Consider the following 16,409-nt stretch of genomic DNA (forward strand, 5'->3'; position numbering starts at 1 on the left):
CCGCCAAAATCTAAAAAATAAATATTAAAAAATTCTCTCTCTCTCTTTGAAAAAAAAAAGTCATTTGCTGAACCAAATGTTTTCCAATAAATGTTTAAAAAAAAAAGTTATGGTTTTATCTTCAATGTTCCCAAATTATCAAAAGTAGAGTTATGCATACAGTTAAAACATTAGAATGATGGACTGTTATCGAAATATGTGAATTTTATAATTTTAGAAAATTACCACAGTGGCATTTTAAAATTATTGTATAAAATCTTATCGTTCTTACGATACGATACAGTATTTGAGCACATGATAGTAATCACAAAATAGAGCCAAAAATGTATTATCATTGACTGTGGGATCATTGAATTTCAGCCATCTACCAGCAGAGGGTGTTACTGATCCACATTTTCTTTTCACAGTGTGTGTATTTCCTGAACTAAAGGATAGGTTTCAATACTTTAAATGACATTACCTTACAATTCTATGTTATATAAGGTTCTCATTGTTGTTGATTTATTCTGCATTTATGTGTATGTCCATTTGTTTTGTGTTTTCATGTTTGTTTAAATCAGAAATGATACAGCACTGTTCTTCAACTCAAGGTTAAACACATAACTTTGGAATTCAAAACTGAGTCCTACAGAATCTCTCTCTCTCTCTCTTTTTAACAGCTACATTGTATCTGGAAGTGTAAATGAATTGTGCTTTTTTATGTAACCACCCCCCTCTTAAAGATGCTAAGTTTGTTTTCAATATTTTGCCATTCAAAATTCTATTACAATAAATATATTTTTATGTTTATCTTTGTAAGTGTGCATGTCTATCTGTGGCATAGTTTCCTAGAGAAAATTTGGCAGCCATCTGAAATGGAAGGTGGAATCCCATCTCGCTATATGCCAATACCTTCCAAATGTACCGAATCATAAATGTACCAGAAAAAAACATGGGAGAATATTTTCAGAATTTAGAGTTGGGAAGATCTTTTTAAGACCAACAAACTCAGAAACCCCATGAAAGATTGAACTGTAACTATATTTTAAGAAAATCTGGGCTGGAGAGGTAGCTTAGTGATAGAGTGCTTGCTTAGCATTACAAAGTCCTAGATTTGATCCCTAGTACCTAAAAAAAAAAAAAAAAAATGCAGATCCCTGCCTCCTCCTGCTCTCCCCAGGCTCTGGTAACTACTGTTCTATCTTCAACACCTGTGACATCAATTTTTTTAGATACCATATATGAATGAGATCATGCAGTTTTTCTTTTCCTGTGTCTGGTTTATTTTACTTAATAATAATAAAAAAAACTGTGACAAAAAAATCTTAAACAAAAATATAAATGACACAATGTGAAATGTATTTATAACATATACTATGCAGAACTAAATCCCATAATAAATAGCTTTTGTAAGCTGATAAAGTCTAGCTTGCATGGAAAAATGTCTGAAGAATACAAGCAAATAGGACATCGAAATGGAAACACAAATGGCTTTAAATACATGGAAGCATATTCATAATGGAAGAAATGTAAATTACAATGATGACATGTCATATTTCACTTATCAGATTGGCAAAGCTCAAACCATTGTGTTCATGAGGGCGTGGGGTACTAGGTAGGATCACAGATTGTTGGTGAGACTACATTGGTACAACCTCTATGGAAACCGATTTGGCAACTGCCATTAAAAATTGAAAATGGAAGTGTGTAGTTTCTGCTTTTTTTTTTTTTTTTAAGTCAAATCTCCTTATTTGAATTAGCTGTATGTACTTAGCCAGAGGAAAGTCTACATACAGTTTATAAAGCAAGATATAAAAATTTAAGAGAGGTGTTTATCCTTTGTGTAATGTGAATGACAACTATATTGAACTATGGAAATTAATGTGACAATAAAAGAAGCCCTGAGAGTATTAGCTGAGATCCTGGGGAGAACCTTCCTGAAGACACAGGCAGGGGTAAGGGAAATAACAAGGGAAGCCCAGTGGTTCTAGCTTATGACTTTAGGAAGTAATGCTATCCCTAGCAAAGGACCAGGGAAGAAACAGTTAAAGCCAGGAAGGGACTGTCACCTTAGGGAGGGCTGTCTAACAGGAACTATGGAGAGGTATGCACCACTGTTAGGCCTGGCAAGCGTGGAGCCAGAAAAATGTCCAGATAACTCCTCCTCCTGCCCATGTATCTTCTGCTGGTGGCTCTGACTGGACAAATGCAATGGTGGAGCAGAGGACAAGAAGCCAGACATGTCCCAGTTTCTGGGATGGGAGTAAGGAGGAGTAGATCTTGCTTTGTATAATACAAATACAGATCTGGAAGGCCAACGGATGATTTTCATTCAGTAAAAAATATATTTTGGTAATATATTCAGGGTCTTACTTTGTTTCTACCTTCCTCCCCCAAAAATTGCCATTTTTTTTTTTTTTTTTTACAAATTTGTGTGTGTGTGTGTTTCTCCTTTTCAGAATGGAACCCATAGATCAGATCACTAAGATTCCTAATTCTTTTCTTTCTGGGGCAATATCTTAAAAAGATTTGCTTTATGAAGGCATTCCATTTTCTAATTATAGCTTCATTAAAAGCAAAATTAAAAGTGAATGACACTATAATATAAACACACTGAAGAATACATTATAAAAAATAGCGCATTTTATATGGAATGGGTTTTGACAAAAAGCGCATTATGTTAAGTCACATGTATATTGGAGAAGGAGGATTCTAGAATATTTTTGTTTTTGTTTTTCCTTGTTCTTTCTTCCTTCTAATACTACCTCCAACATATGCTCCCTTCCCCCGTCTATATTTGGCTAAACATATATCAATCATATATTAATCCTGGAGATTCCACATATAGTTAAAGTCACTGTCTTGATATAAAACATTGAAGACTGCAAAATGGAGAAGGAAATATATGTTACTTATGTATAGGACACCTATAAAAACCTATATAGAACTCTATATAGTGTATATAAATCTATATATAAATCTACATAGGTTTTTATGAGATGAGGCATAATGGGTTAAATAGGTTTTTTGTTTTGTTTTTTACTTATTTATAAGACAAGATTTGATTTCTTTGAAACACTGTTTTGAAGACTGGGATTGGCAACCATTAGAGATTCTCTCATTTTAACTCCTCAGTTGCTTTCAGGTCTGGTAATATCAGGGATCCTGTCAGGTCCAGGCATTCCAAGGGGGAAATGACTTGGCAAGAAATTGTGTTTTATCAACTCTACTTACGCTATTTCCAAAACACGAACCACCATCTTGGTTTTTTTCCAACATTTGACCCCTTTGCACTTTTTCCTGTGCAACCAAGCATACATGCAGGATGGGGAAAGCAGTTTTGGTAGACATGTACGTTTTTGGTTGCCTTTGGGAGTGGGTTCGGGAGTGACCAACATGATGTCCAGGATATGTCCTCTCCCTTGACCTAGTGTTGTGGGTATTCTACTAGGACTCACCATGAAGTAAGTATTAAATAAATAATGAAATCACCTCTTCATTCAATTCATTGTAGATCCACGGGGATGTATTGTTCAGGTTTTCCCTTTCACTGCTCTGAGAAACATCAGCTACGATACACTCATTTGAAGTGGGAAGTCAGAGTTCAATTTCTCAGACAGGTGATGTGGTCTAGTGGATTTGGAATTTGAATATTATTTCTGGCTCCACCACTGGCTTCCTTTATGACTAGGAGAGAATCTCTCTGGGTGTTGCTAGTTTCGGTATCTGTGGATTGATAAGCAGTTCAAAAGTGTGGATGTTATGCTGGTTCATTTCATGGGAAGTTAAACAGAACAAGTTCGGAGAGGAAGAGCCAACTGGTCATTTCTTTCAAGGCATTATATAGTGCTTTCAGAGGACACCTAATATCTTAACATATTAAAGGAGTCCAGTGGCAGGTTTGTGGCTCAGAGGTAGAGTGCTTGCCTAGCATGCATGAGGCACTGGGTTTGATCCTCAGCACCACATGAAAATAAAACAGAGATATTGTGTCCACCTATAACTTAAAAAAAAAAAAAAAAAAAAAACTTTTCCTTTTTTTTTTTTTTTTAAAAAAAGGAGTTCAGAAAGATCATCTCTCTCTCTTTTTGTACTTGGGGTTGAACTCAGGGGTGCTGTACCACTGAGGTATACACACAGCTCTTTTTATCTTTTTTAAAATTTTGAGACAATGTCTCCCTAAGTTGTTGAGGCTAGTCTCAACTTACAGTCTTCCTGCCTTAGCCTCCCACATCACTGGGATCACAGTCATGCACCACTGTTCTCAGACAGAAAGGTCATCTTAACACCAAACATTACTGTGTGCACACAGTGTGCAGTACATTTCTGAGGGCTTCACATACATTATCTCATTCAATCCCTGCAGTAAACCCAGGACCTCATTGTATGATATTGATACAGTTTTACAGATGAAGAAACAGGCACAGAAACAAAATTTGTCTTCCATCACAAAGCTAATAAGAGGCTGAGTTGGGATTTGAACTCAGGTTATTTGAATCCAGAGCCTCAACTTTTAACTACTATACACCCTTCCCTCTTATCTGGAGATCAAAATGCTGACCACAGAATGAGACTCTATATACAAATCTAGATATTTGAAAAAGGGATTTTCAGAGAGCCCCAGGTGGAGAAAGGGAGGGAAAGAATAGGGGAAGAAGTGAGAAATCACTAGTGTTAAAGTCTGTGAGACATATGAATAAATACCCTAAGGGATTTGGCTAGAGCACCCCCAGGGTATTATGCAAAACTGTCAGTTTGAGAACAAAATGTTCCAAGTGCTTCAGTCTGCGTGCTTAGAACTCTGATTCTGGTTTGCTTTTTATTTGCTTTATGTTAGGTTTAGTTTTGTGTCTTTTGTAGGATCTCTGTTCCAGCTGAACATTATTTCTTCTGATGGGAAATGACATTGGTTCTGAATCTGGCTGAACTCTACCTATTCAATCTCACTTTTTTTTTTCTTCACTGCTCCACACCACACACCTGTCTCACTGTTCCTTCAGACTGCTTGCCCAAACTTAGTCTCCCCACTACACAGCTTTGCCCTAGTCCCTATCTATGCAAAATCATTAGTTATTTAAAGAGAAACTTGTCTTACCTTCTCTACAAACCTTCTGAACTCTCATTGAATTACCCTATCCTGACCTTCCTTGGAGCTTAATTTATGCACCACTCATATACTTCTTTGCTTAGCTACTGTATTTTGCAAAATTTAAACACTGCATCTCCTAAACCTGTTTTGGACCGGTAAAATGCAGACAACGTCATTAATTTTTTTTTTTTTTTTTTTTTTTGTAGTACAGGGGATTGAACCCAGGGTTGCTCTACCACTGAGCTACATTCCCAGCCCTTGTAAAACAAAACTTTTATTTTGAGACAAGGTCTCACTAACTCTCCAGGGCTGGCCTAGAACTTGAAATCCTCCTGCAAATTCTCCAGTCCTCAGCTTCCCAAATCGCTTGGAGCGTAGGCGGCTGCCACCGCCCCCGGCAATGTCATGCTCAATGCTTCAAAAACCAGATAGTGTTTGGTTCAAGAGAAACTTATGAAATTTAACTTAAAAAACGACTTTTATGTTATCCTGATGAGACACTACAGTCCAGGTGATTTTCATGGTGTGGTTGTGACTGCGGAGTAGAGCGCACCAACGTGGCACCCGCCGCCCACAGCCTCATGTTCGCCCTTCCTACGCGGCCAGCCTCACCCTCCTGCTTGCACCCTCTGCTGGAACCCAGGCAGGTGCGACTGATCAGTGGCCTCCTGCTCCTACAGCTTGTGCCTTTCACTTCACCCCACGCTGCCTCTATAAATTAGCTCCACCCACACACCTGATCTGTTGGTTTCCCTCCTGTCTTCGGGTATTCGGAAGGTGGTTCTTGGTGCACTGGCAAAGTCAAGTGAAAATCAGTTGGTGAGTTTTCCTTAGGTAACTAGCCGAATTTCGGGCCCTGCTTGTACTTAGTTATCGGAGGTCAAGAAAGTGCTTCCCCTACATGGGGAAGAGCAGGCCCAGATGTAAAGTGCCGGGTGCCTCCTCACCCCAAACTCAACCTCAAACAATTGTGGACAAAGACCAACTTCCAGTACCAGACTATAGCAGGTTCTACAGAATAAGGGGAAAATGTGATCTGAAAGGAAAGACACTGAAAAAATAGGGAGGGGGGATAATTAGACAAGCGTGATAAAGTGAGGCTCCCTAGGAACCTTGATTTCTCCACAGATGAATACTAGATTTGTTTTCCAATTGGCTTTCAGAGAGATCCACAATTGTCTTCAATGGCCATTCCATGCTGGTCATTTGGAATGTGTTTTAGTTGACTGTGAGAAGAACATGGGAGGGGAACGCTTGAATTCTTGGAATTAGAGAATTTTTCTTCTCTGAAAAGAAAATCAGACTTCACAAAACAAGAAGTGAAACAGACCAGTGCAGGCAGTTTTCAGAAGCATATGTGTGACTGCTATTTCAGGAATTGTTCCAAAAAGATAGTTATAATAAAGTCTGTGTGACCCAATCTAGAAGCTTAATGTAACAAGGTTAAGTGAATGGTGGGCGGGTTCTGGTCTATTCCAGTTTGCATTCATTACTAATCAGAAAAGTTTACAGATGACAGATATGCAGAGTGTTTACTAAATCTGGGACTTGTGGTTTGCAAGTCCTTGTGATTAACAGCTGCTATCATCTATCCTAGAAAAGGCAGGTAAAAGTTACTATTTTATCACATAAGATACTAGTCACACTGAAAGTGAAAATAGCTTAATCAGACAAATATAAAAATCATAGGTTAAGTAGAAAAGCAGGCTCTGCCTACCCACTGGGTTCACTAAAGATGGGTTTGCTGGGGCACCTCGGCCAACTGGTGTTTCTTAATTTTTTGTTTGTTTGTTTGTTTGTTTTGTTTTTTTAATTTTATTCTAGTTGTAAGTGGACACAATATCTTTATTATATGTGGTGCTGAGGATTGAACCCAGTGCCCCACACGTGCTAAGTGAGCACTGGTCTGCTGTAACCCCAGTCCTTTTGAAGAGTTCAGTGGCATTTAATCATTACAGAAGGACTGTTTTGGCAAAAGGAATCCTTTGTTTATCATTGATCTACACACACATATTCAATATTTTTGCATTCATCCATTATGTGTTTTGTTTTTAATTAAACCACTAAGTGGATTTCGCTTAGGTGAGTCATGAAAGATTTGCCTGGATTTCATAATCAAGTATTGAATGATTTTAAAAATAAGTCTATCTGATCTAAAGCTTGAAAGTTCAATGTTTAAGAAGTAACCTTTGTAAAGGAAGGGAAATATTAGGTGGTTGATAAAGGAAAAATAATTGTCTACTTAATCTTTCTCTGAGTTAGATGCAGAGGCTTTCTAAAGAGCTTTTTGAATCATTGTGACATCTGCCAGCTTTTTCAATGATTCTACTTTCTAAACATTTTGACTTTTTTTGTAATGAAATTCAACTGTTTCTTAGTAATTGAAAAAAATGAATATTGATAAACACAAATATGTCTTTGCAAATATTAATATGTGATATTGCCTATATTGTACATAAGTGGTAGATTTTACTCAGCCTGTGGAGAACTTGTTTATGAAGTTGGAACAAATATTCATTTCTGTAAGTCTCAAAGAGCACAAATGTCTTAGAGATTAATGTTGAACTCTGCAGTTACTCATTGGTGAAAAGTGGATATCCTATAACAAATAGCCTAACATTAGGTAAGAAACAAATCAGACTTATTTTATAGATGTGGCTGGGCATCACAGACTTTATTGCTTGACAATTTTAGATCAGGCTGATAGTTGAAAATTGAAGATTCAAGAATTTGTACTATATATAAGACAATTCAGTCATTAAGAATAGAAATCTATTATGTAAGCAAGAACAATGAAACAGTTCAATCAGTAGGAAGAATAAAATAACATTAGTAAAATCAGTGTTGTTTTTTTTAAAGAGAGTGGGGGAGAGAGAGAGAATTTTTTTTTTTTTTTTTAGAGAGAGAGAGAGAGAATTTTTAATATTTATTTTTTAGTTTTCGGCGGACACAATATCCTTGTATGTGGTGCTGAGGATGGAACCTAGGCCGCACGCATGCCCCGTGAGCGCGCTACTGCTTGAGCCACATCCCCAGCCCCTAAAATCAGTGGTTTAATTTGGAACATTATTTTACATTACATTTAGCTTATGTGAATCCAAGGATGAATTCCTATAGCACATTTATAGTTCTACTTTTAAATTCTCTGTTTCTAACCCTGGATTTAACAAACAATATATAGCAATATGTCCCATATATTACACAATAGATGCCCTTAATTGTTTCCCTGTTCTTTCCAAGCTGGAATAATCACATATTATATGCTCTCATAGGTTATTATAGCTATGTAATTTATCTGTAGTCTTTAAGTTGCTATATTTAGCTAATAACAAAAAATACCTAGTGACGTTTGAATTTCAAATCAATTTTTAATTTTATTAATTTTTTTTTTTTTTTTTTTTTTTTGGTACCAAGAGTTGAACCCAGGGGCACTTTACCACTGAGCCACATCTCCAGCCCTTTTTGTGTTTTTTTTTTTTTTTTTTTTTAGAAAGAGTGAGAGAGAGGGAGAGAGAGAGAGAATTTTAATATTTATTTTTTAGTATTTGGCGGACACAACATCTTTGTTTGTATGTGGTGCTGAGGATCGAACCCAGGCCATACTCGAGCGCACTACCGCTTGAGCCACATCCCCAGCCCCTTTATGTTTTATTTTGAAACAGAGTCTTGCTGAGTTGCTTAGGGCCTTGCTAAGTTGCCAAGGCAGGCTTTGAACTTCTGTTCCTCTTGCCTCAGCCTCCTGAGTCACAGGGATTACAGGTGTGTGCTCCCACACCCAGCTTATTTTAATTTTTTTTTCCCATTGTATCTTTTAAATATTTTTGTTTTTTATTTTTAAATACATTTAAAATTTTTTCAGTATACATATGACCCATGCAGTGTTTGGGATATACTAAAAATTGTCATTTTTTTTTTAAAAGAGAGAGAATTTTGGTTTTTTTAATATTTATTTTTTAGTTTTCAGCGGACACAACATCTTTGCTTGTATGTGGTCCTGAGGATCAAACCCGGGCCGCACGCATGCCAGGCAAACGAGATACCGCTTGAGCCACATCCCCAGCCCCTGTCATTGTTTTTCTAAAATTAAAATTGTATTGTGCATCTTAGATTTAATTTGGCAGGTCTTGTAGTTTACTCTTCATACTTGTACCTTCCACAGTTTTAGAAGAGCGGATTTCTGTTTTGCTCATGTTTATATCTCCAGTGTTTACACAGGGCTTAGCCCTTAGTAGGTATTTAATACTGACTGTCTTCCTAAAAGGAAGGTTATTAAAATATTTTAATTATAAATAAATGCAGGTGAGGTTCAGAAAAGCAGTTCTTGTCATTGGAACTTTTCCAAGTGTACCATCCTAACATGGCAAATTTAAGTCAGCTAAAGCAGATAAATAAAGGGGGTAAATTTATATTTTGAGATGGGGTCTCACTGGCCTTCAACATTCCAATCCTTTTATCTCAGCTTCTAGAGTAGCTGGGATTATAGGTGAGTGCCACTGTGCCTGGCTCAGAGAAATTCCTTTTTAAAGAGAGATTCCGAGCAACTACTTCTAGTTAAATTTACTTTCAAGCTTTTAATTCTCAGTTAATGTTTTTTTTTTTTTTCTTTTCCCCAAAGGCAATTATCACACAAAGCAAGTTAGTCTTGTATTTGCATTATGGAAGACTGCAGCTAATCTTTTCTACTGGGATCTAAAACTAAAAATGTCTGGACAGAAAAGGCAGGAGATATTTCCAAGCCATATATGGTGACAGTGGCACAAACCTGGAAATCTTTATCATCCCATCTTATTGAACTTCCACAAATATTCTGCTGTATATTAGAAAGAGCAAACCAAGTTAATCTTGGGAGGCTTTGTCAGGAGTCAGTGTCTTAAGTGTACTCATTGTAACATTTAGCAAATCAACTGCCACACAGGGCTCACATAGGTGAGTTGTGGAAGTTTAGAAAACAGGGGAAAAAAATGGCTTGAAAAATAAAATCAAACCATGTGTTTTATATGCTGAGGGTGTTAATCTGGGTCAGTTACCAGTACCTGCAAAGCAGAGCCTCTCATCTTGGCTTGGACAGCACCCCACAGCAGTGTTTTATGGTGTGAGTAGACTCAGGAGTCCAAGATTTCAGTCTAGGGTCTATTGTGACAATCTGCACCTCAACGCTCTGGCTCTAAAAGGGAGAAATGGTCAGTACACACTGAGAACATTGATAGACATGTAGCCAATCTTTAAGGCTCTTTGCTTGACCTAGGGAAGTGTCGGATGCCTTCCTGTGAAGTCACCATCGTAGCACAGATGAATTGTGCTAGGTTCACAGGTGAATTCTCTTCTGTCATTACCACTGCTTCACGTCCACCCTCCCAGTGAACTGCTCCTGTTGGGATAAAAGGGAGTCCTCCAGGAGAGGAGGTAGCTGGAAGCAGTTGGGAGCTAACTATCATAGCAGCTAGGGAACAAGGCTTCAAGCCTCATAATTACATGTATTATATATTATTGGAGGTTATCAATTGTGCCACTAATAATGTATGAAGAATCACATCATGAATTTTGATTTCAAGATTTAGAAGTATTTTTTTAGAGAACGGCATGCAGATTCATTTGAAACGATCCAATAATAGAAGACAAAATTTAATTACATGACAGAATTTATGATACAATTTTAAATTTTGGGAGACTTCAGAAAGTGTTAAGTCCAGTAAGAATTCAGAATTTCAGGGGAAGAATGTGTTTTGGTTTTGTATTGAAAGATAAGCCTTGAATACATAGTATAGTCAGGTCACAAAATAAGACTTTGGAGGTGGTCATTACCCTAAATGGTGAATTCTGTTGGTGGAAACTTCATTGGCTGGAGCTCACAGCCATTATTTTGAAATAAGATAAAGCCAGAATGAGAGTGCTTTGAGTATCTTCTTTCCAAACACCCTTTCCAATTACAGCTGTTTCAGTTTCTTTGCTGCTCATATGTTCTTTATTAAATTTTTATAAAGATCCATGAATGCAAATTTTTGTTTGATTTTTTTAAAATCATAATTTTCAAATTCTATATAACTATTCAACTATTTGTACTAATTAGGTAAACTTTTGGATTTCTTTCCAAATTCTCTAATTATTCTAAGAGTCAACTCATGCTTTTTATTTAAGTCCATATATCCTGCCAAAAAACAAAACTGGAGGTGTAGCATACTCAGCATGACTGAGGCCCTGGATCCAATCCCTGGCCCCAAACCAAACCTATGCTGGAAGCAGAGATGCTTTAGCTCACTTCTTGGAGATATGACCATTTGCAAGTTACTTCACTTCTTTGTTTCTTATCTGAAAGAGAGCATGTCCAGCAAGGCATGATGGGGCATGCCTGGAATCCCAGCAACTTGGGAGGCCAAAGCAGGAGTATTGCAAGTTCAAGATCAACCTCAGGAACTTAGACCCTTTCTCAAAATAAAAAGTAAAAAGGGATAGGGATGTGGCCCGGTGGCAAAGTATCCCTGGGTTAAATCCCCAGTCTCCTCTCCCCAAAAGGCATGTCCATATATTTGACAGGGTTTCTGTGATATTTATACAAAATACTTGTAAAATGCAGTAAGTTCTCAATAAATAAGTGAGAATAGGACAGAGCCAATGGTTGGCATTCAAATGAGAGTTGTTAGCATCATTGATATATTTGACATAGCATAAGTGAAAAGCAATACAGTTAAGAGTCCAATTTCTGAAATTGTACTTCCTGTGTTCAAATCTGGGCTCTGCCACTTATCTCCGTGATTTTGAATGTGTACCTTATTCTCTTCTTGCACAAAAATGGAGATAGTTTTAATGTTCACCTCAGCATTGTTTTAAGGACAAGTTGATAAGTATAAAGAGCTTACTGCCGGGCCTGCATGATGTAAGTACTATGTTGACATTATCTGTTGTTGTTTTCTGGACAATTGAGCATCAAAGTTAAATGCACGGGAAGTTGTTTAGAACAGTTTAACATTTTGTCATGATGTCCTCCCAAGTCCACTTGAGAATAAGTAGCCTATTGCTGAGTAATTGTTAAGACAATGCTAACTTTTAAAAATGTGTCTACTTTTGCCCATACTTCAGGCACTTCCATCCAATTGGTGGAGAGCCAAGGATGACTTCTGCAAAGAAGGTAACTGAGAAGCGGCATAACCCAGTGGAAAGCATTTGCAGAAAAATCAGAGCCATTCAAAAAGGAGACTCAATTTCAAATCCGATTCGACAAATTATCAAATACCAGTCTAGCAGTTTTGATAGTCCACAGACTAATGCCAAGAAAAACTTTGAGGAGGTGCTGAGGAAGATGACTACTGCTCACATTCCTGTGCGGGACTCTCATTTTTCAAGTTCTGAGAAAGTGGCTGCCTTCATTTCATCCCCTGAAATAGCATCTGCAAGAACCCCATCCATCTCTCACCTGTACTCTCCCAAGAATGCCACATACACTGTTGGTCTCACTGGTTCTGAAAACATTGCAAGGCTAAGATCACAGAACAACCAGTGTGATACATCTTTGATACCACAGATCCGAGCAGGGGATTTCTTCTCTACTAAGGATTGGAATAACTACTGTAGTGGAAATAACAATTGTACCTTAATGCTTGACCATGATTCTGCCTCTGCTCAAAGCTCTCAGTTTTTCACTAAGGATTCAGTGGTGAGAAAATTATCTCTGAATGATGATGGTAAATAATCATTTTTTAATGTGTGTTTTTCCAGTGAAACAAAAATCACATCTGCTTTTGGAATATCTGAACTTAAAAACCAATATACATTATTAAAGTTTAAATAGATGCATCTATCTTTTTCTAAGTGTCTACCCCCCACCTTAAAAGAAAGTCTTATGTGTGAAATCTCTTTTACATGCTTCTGATTAAAATCTGAATAGAAATTCTGGATTGCATTTACAATCATATCATTTGGTATTTCACTACTGACCTGGAAATCAACTTGAATGCCAAATTAGAATGTCATGAATATACAGATATAGTGGACTTAAAATTCATATAATCCCTAGATATCTTGCTGAAAGAACTCTTCACATTTGTTTGCATAACAGCAAAACAACTATGTAAGAATATATGGGTTCTATTTCAGGAGCAAAGGAGGTAGGCCTGGGAAGATGTAAATTTTTCAGGCCAGTGGAGATTTAGAAAACTACTTAAGAGATTGTTTAAAACAATTTCTTATACAATAATATCTGAAAAACAAAATGTAAAATTGTACGTAATCTGTATAGTTTCTTCTTTCCCTTTATTTTTCTTATAACTCTATGTTCTACTAGTTGCTTTTTCATATGGTACTTTCATTGTAAAGCAAAAAAATCTTCATTTCCCTCTCCATATCTCTTATTCCTCCTTTTAAAAATTTACAAATAAAAAGGGAAAAATAGAGGGAAACCTTTTAAGACCACTTTATTTACTTACTTATGATGCTGTCTTGGAACTTGGGGAGTTGTGCATCTTGGGCTATATCGCCAGCCCTCAAGACCACTTTTTTGATGGATTCATTCAAGATAAGTAATCGGTATTATGGGCTTCTTATTATTGGGATTCTTATTATTAAAATAAACGTTCTTTTGCTAAAATTAAACACCCCAAATGAGAAATGAATAATTTGTAGCACAGATAAGCACCTGTATTTGTACTTTTTCTTCTGATAGGATGGAAACCAGGAGCTGATGATGGCCAAGATGTAATGCACAGCACCAGTAAGGTCTGGGAGGAACAGTTACTCACAGGAATCTTCCATGCATGTGACACAAAATGCAGAGGTAAGTTGAAAACTATCTGCTTAAATGTTCAGGAGTACTCGTCATGACACCTGTGCTTTATTTTGTAAGAGAAAGGGAAATGGTTTGCCTGGGGGGTGGGGGCTCTGTCTCCATGTCCACACACATGGTGGATGCTGCCTAACTTGGGAGTAAGATTGGTTGTTCAGGTCTTGATTATTTCTTTATAATTTCTTTAGTACCTCTTTTGCTTATTTTTTAAAAGTAGATCTTTATTTTATTTATGTGGTGCTGAGGATTCAACCCAGTGTCCCACACATGCTGAGACAAAAGCTCTACTGCTGAGCCACAACCCCAGCCCCTTTTTTGCATATTTTAACAGTGAATTAGATGATTTTATTGAGTTTACCAGCTGAATTATCAACTCTAAGCATTGCTTGGAACTATTTACATGTCATAGGAATTGCCTCACAAGAAATCCTATACTTCAGTATATAAAACCACTATGCAAGTTTAGGTCAAAACTTAGCTTTATATTTTTGTTTCATTTTGAGATGTGTTCTTTTAAAAATTTCTGCAACTGATTTTTTAGCATGTAAATATTCATGAGCATTGTAATAAAATTAAATTGATATTGTATTGATAAATAAATAGGGGAAAAGTAATCAGTAATCACTTTCCCCTGAGTAATCATTTAATGATTTTTTTTTATATGTCTTTCCACAATTTCCTCTGTTGATGACTTCGGATTAATTTTTAAAAATTATGGAACACTTCAAATATATATAGGAGTGAAGAGAATAGTATAAAGACTGCTTATATATGTGTCTACCAGTTATGTTTCATTCCTAATCCCTCCTGTTTTCTTCTCTTCTGGACTATTTTGAGGCAAATATCAGACATTACATTATTTTATTTGCAAATATTAAAGTAACTAAAATGTAGCTGATTCTAAATAGAACTACAATGCCATTATTATAACTAACATAACTTTCTTATCAAATATTTTGTCAGTATTCAAAACTTGTCATTTGTGTGAAATGTTATCTTTTTAAACAAAAGTTTTTTTGTTTAATATCAAGAAAGGTCTCTTTTTTGTCTGCCTTATATGGGCATTCCCTCTTTTTGCTTTTTAAGTTATTAAACAAAATGACTATTCTGTTTGGTAGAGTTTTCTACAACCTAAAATTTGGTGATCGTATATCTATAGGAACACTTAATTTATTTCTTCCATCCTATAGTTAGAGGTTTGAGCAGATAAAAGTTTAAGGTTTTGCGTTTTGATTTTTGGGAGGCAATAACTGAAGACAAAGACCTAGATCAATTCTTTCATTAGGTGTTGCAAATGGTGATGCTCTTTCATTCCATCCTAATTTATCAGGTGCAATGCATTTATAATGAGGAACTCTGCCCTGTTTCATCAACTTTTTAGCCAGCCTCATCTGTGTCCTGAAGAAGCAGGATAAACCCACCAGTTTTCAAAATACAAATGGTGACCGCTAAAGGTCACTCATAATGTTGTTGTTGTTTAATTCATCATTTCAGCATATTTGATGTTTTACCCATTGTAAGTTTTGTTACTGATGCTCATTTCAAAAGTCTTTTTAGATATACATGACTGCAGAGTGTATTTTGACATATTAAAACATGGAGTCTATCTTATTCTCATTGGGATCCCAGTCTTGTGGTTGTACATGATGTGGAGATTCATTGAGTTATATTCATATATATACATAGGAAAGTTGCATCATATTCATTTCACTGCCTTTACTTTTCCTATCCCTCTAATCTTCTTATTAATGCCCATCATTGGACAATAGAAATCTCCTCATGTTGCTTACAGTGTCATTTGTGGGGGTAACTTTTCATTTTGATATAATTTCAAACTACAGAAAAGTATGAATAATTTGTACATGCTCTCTATCCAGATTCACCGATCATTTTCATTTTGTCTCATTTGCCTTATTATTACTGTATTTCTATTTTCTGAACCCCTTGGGAGCAATTTGCAGATATGTATATTTTTTACCCCAATACATCAATATGTGTTTTCTATAGACAAGGGCATTTGCTTAGATGACCACAGTAGAGTTATCAAAGTCAGGATGTGTATTTAACAGTACTATTAGCCAATTCACAATTCTATATTCAAATGCCATCGTTTGGTCTCAATAGAATAAGCTATAGTCCTGGGTCCAATCCAGAATCACACCTTGTATTTAGTTGTCCTGTCTCTTTAGTGTCCTTTAATTTGGGATAGTTCCTTAGATTGTCTTTTATGATCTTAAAATGAAGAGTGTGGGCCGGTGACTGTAGAATTTCTGGTATTGTTATATTTTCTTTAATCAAGAATTTGAGTCAAGTTATTCAGTTTGTCAGGAATTCTAGAAGTGATGTTGTGTTCTTCTCAGTACAATATATCAGGTTTTTAAAAACTTTGATTTCTTAGTTATTGGGTTGTCTGTCTGGTTTCTCTGTTGGATAAAGTTATTTGTCCTTTGTACTTAATAAGTATTATATTGGAAGATACATTGAGTCTATGTAAATATTCTGTTCCTCATCAAACTTATACTCAGTAATTTTAACACTGATATTTCTTGCCTGAATCAATTATTATTA

General features: G+C 36.2%; 1 protein-coding gene across 1 annotated transcript in view; it reads left to right on the forward strand.

The window, feature by feature from the left end:
- Nucleotides 1–12,173: 12,173 nt before the first annotated feature.
- Irag2 (inositol 1,4,5-triphosphate receptor associated 2) overlaps nucleotides 12,174–16,409 on the forward strand; it is a 121,169-nt gene continuing 116,933 nt past the window's right edge. The window contains exons 1-2 of the mRNA XM_076854213.1: nucleotides 12,174–12,744; nucleotides 13,722–13,832. Coding sequence (XP_076710328.1) covers nucleotides 12,174–12,744; nucleotides 13,722–13,832 — 682 coding nt within the window. The remainder of the gene's footprint in view (nucleotides 12,745–13,721; nucleotides 13,833–16,409) is intronic.

Source organism: Callospermophilus lateralis, chromosome 4 (assembly GCF_048772815.1).
Source record: "Callospermophilus lateralis isolate mCalLat2 chromosome 4, mCalLat2.hap1, whole genome shotgun sequence".
In the NCBI taxonomy this organism is placed as follows: Eukaryota; Metazoa; Chordata; class Mammalia; order Rodentia; family Sciuridae; genus Callospermophilus; species Callospermophilus lateralis.